Consider the following 2940-nt stretch of genomic DNA (forward strand, 5'->3'; position numbering starts at 1 on the left):
AATTAGTGATCAAAACTTACAAAAGTGGGTGTTTAAATAATGTGCAGACAATTGACTACAAGCGTGTGCAAATTTTTTTTTGGATCGGGTCACCCCTTTGGACGCAATACCTCGAAATAGACCGGCAACGTACTAAAGAGTACGCTTCTATTTAATTGGGGTAAGATTTCCAACATCGATATTTCCGATATCGATATTGTTCTGCCCGATATACCGCCATATCGATTTTATATGCAATGAATTAAATCGATTCATGATATCGATACTTTCTTAAATATCGAACAATTCTAATTATACTTCAATTGTGAATGACAAAGGCAAATCGAAAGAACCTGCATGGTAGATTGCTAAAGTACACAGCTTCGTACATTTTGTTATTGCATTCGATAAAGGATAAGAAAATTGCAACTATTTGAACCGGAGATATTTGTGTAAGCTGTAGATGCGAAAGTTTTTAATTGTGCCTAGTTCTCTTGCGTAGGAACAGGAGCTATGGTAATCGAAGAAGGCGATATTGGCACAGAATCTAGTGAAGATGATTTATTGGTGAAGGGGGTTTCAGGTGCAGGAAACGGAAGAGCATCAGCCGCCATAGTAGGAAGGTATGAAAATATTCAATTTGATAAAAATCGTATAGTTTCCTTTTTTATTAATTCGTAGTTCCTAAATTAACCTTATAAAATGGTTACTGCTGATAACGGCATTCCGTAATTTAGTCTTTGATAACGATGTGCTATAACTTCAATTTTGTATTATTACCATTACTCATCACATATATACATATATGTTATTAGACCGAATACTTCACCTGGCTATTGGCTATGCATGCTGCTTCCACTTGCTCTCGCTTCTAATCTTGTGCACAAGGTCAGATGCACGGAGAATATTTCAACACATGGCATGCTTACAATTGCAGCGGTTGGCATGTGCGTAGAGAGTCTATGCTTCTTTCTCTATATCTTTTGCAAAGCTGGTTTGCTACTTAAGCTATTGATTGCATTTGTACCTGGTTTAATTACGACATTATTATACAAAGCGCTACTGCAACAGCCATGGAGCTACGGATTATTCTGGGGATTTGTCACTACATTCTCTTATCAAAACTCATATGTACGGGTTATGCGTGCCTGTCCTGCTTGTTTCAGTTTTGGTGAGGCAGCTGTGCTAGTACAAGGACTGATGCTGTTTATTTTAAATGTGATTCTCAAACTGCCCAACACTTTGTTCTCAAATCAAATTAGGAGTGATTTTGATGATCTTAATGTTATCATGATGGTTTGTAATTTGGCTACGAAACACTATACAGTATGAACTGAAAATTTACTATTAAATTGCAGTTCGCACTATTTTATTTGTTTGCTGTTTGCTGTCTACTAGCTGCTGCCAATATCCTGCGTACCACCGTTTGTTTTTATCCTCTAATATTTTTATTTGCCATCACTGTGACATGCTCACCAATTACAAATCCGATTCCTCTAATTACCTTATTGAACTTCATATTGAAAGACAAAGCTAGGGTAAGAAAAGTATATGGTTATAAGCATGATTGAATCATGGTTAATAAGCGCATCACCGTATACATAAATATATAAAACTATTTGTTCACTTTCAGCTTAACATGATTTATTTCTACATAGCGCTGGTAGTGTTGACTTTTTTAGCCGTGTGGTGGGAAACAAGCCAGGAAGGAAAAGCAACCACAAGAGTACGAAAGATATTCCATTTGCTAATAGTGCTGGTGTACATACCTGGAGTAGTTTATCAATGCACCTTTCTTTATATCGCATCTGGTGTAGCGTTTGCAATTTTCACTATTTTGGAATTAATCAGAGTTTTTAATATACCTCCGTGGTCGATAACATTGTGCAGAGCTTTTACATCATTTTCGGATGAGAAAGATGCTGGCGTACTCGCCCTCACACCATTTTGTTTACTTATTGGTTGCTCTTTGCCCATGTGGATAAGTACATGCCCCTGTGGTGCAAGTGATGACCCCCGAATACTTCCACTTTTGTCTGGTGTTCTCTCGATTGGAATTGGTGACACAGCCGCCAGCTGGGTCGGCTCAAAGTTTGGCCGCATTAGATGGCCTAGTAAGTTTCATTTATGGTTTACGAATATTAGTTTTATTATTTAATACCTATGTATGTACTTACTTCGATAATGAACTTTTTACAGACTCGGATAAATCGCTGGAAGGTACATTGGCGTTTATAGTCACTACGTTGTTAGCTATATTGTTACTAAACCTTTTTAGTCTCATCAGTATGTCAGCGTTGAAGTGGTTTACCGCTGGAATTGCAACATTGGCAACTGCTTTGATTGAAGCCCAAACAGATCAAATAGACAATTTAACTTTACCCATAATATTTTATACAATTGTAAATACAATTTGAGACCAATAACAGTAAAATAAGTGCTTGATTAACGTAGAACCTTAAGTGCAATTTCGTTCTTATACAATTAGTTACATATGCTTGATATTCACGGAATAAACACTTTATTAACTAAGAAACTATAATTCAATATGAATTCAAAACGAGTGACATCGTCGCTGAAATGCAAAGAAAACCGTAACTAACAAAAATTCTTTATTGCATACAACGATGTAGGACTTATAATTCGATTAAAAGCATCATAATCAATAAAAAGTGAATTTGGGAATTTTAGTTAGTTACGGTTTTTTGTAGATACTTCAGCGAAGATGCGAGATGGGGCCTTTCTAGATGTATGTTTTAATTTAATAGCAGACATGTAGGTAGTGCAATGAATTGGAAACGCAACTTTATAAATAGTAAAACTTTCAGCTATTCCAATACACGATTACTTTCTTAATTCCTTGAAGTAATTTCAAATGTAATTGTTTTTTTTTTTTAATTCCATTACAAGGAATTTTAAATTGTAATTGGAATAAATTACGTGCTAGTAATGAAATTTTTT

The 2940-nt window shown here is 35.4% G+C and overlaps 1 protein-coding gene across 4 annotated transcripts; it reads left to right on the forward strand.

Moving 5' to 3' along the window:
• The first annotated feature begins 292 nt into the window (after nucleotides 1-292).
• On the forward strand, nucleotides 293-2515 carry LOC118742358 (dolichol kinase). Of its 4 annotated transcripts, none has more exons than XM_036474372.1 (6): nucleotides 293-602; nucleotides 795-1275; nucleotides 1338-1517; nucleotides 1613-2093; nucleotides 2179-2199; nucleotides 2258-2386. In XM_036474372.1, the coding sequence occupies exons 1-6, from the start codon at nucleotides 493-495 to the stop codon at nucleotides 2278-2280; spliced, it is 1296 nt and encodes a 431-aa protein (XP_036330265.1). In that variant the 5' UTR covers nucleotides 293-492; the 3' UTR covers nucleotides 2281-2386. The 4 variants fall into 4 exon arrangements, with proteins under 4 accessions (XP_036330265.1, XP_036330264.1, XP_036330262.1 ...); XM_036474371.1 differs by having other exon boundaries at nucleotides 295-602; nucleotides 795-973; nucleotides 1037-1275; nucleotides 2179-2515; XM_036474369.1 differs by having other exon boundaries at nucleotides 295-602; nucleotides 2179-2515.
• The last annotated feature ends 425 nt before the right edge of the window (nucleotides 2516-2940 follow it).

The sequence above is a fragment of the Rhagoletis pomonella genome, unplaced genomic scaffold (genome assembly GCF_013731165.1).
Source record: "Rhagoletis pomonella isolate Grant_MI unplaced genomic scaffold, Rhpom_1.0 Rhpom_scaffold_00007, whole genome shotgun sequence".
NCBI lineage: Eukaryota > Metazoa > Arthropoda > Insecta > Diptera > Tephritidae > Rhagoletis > Rhagoletis pomonella.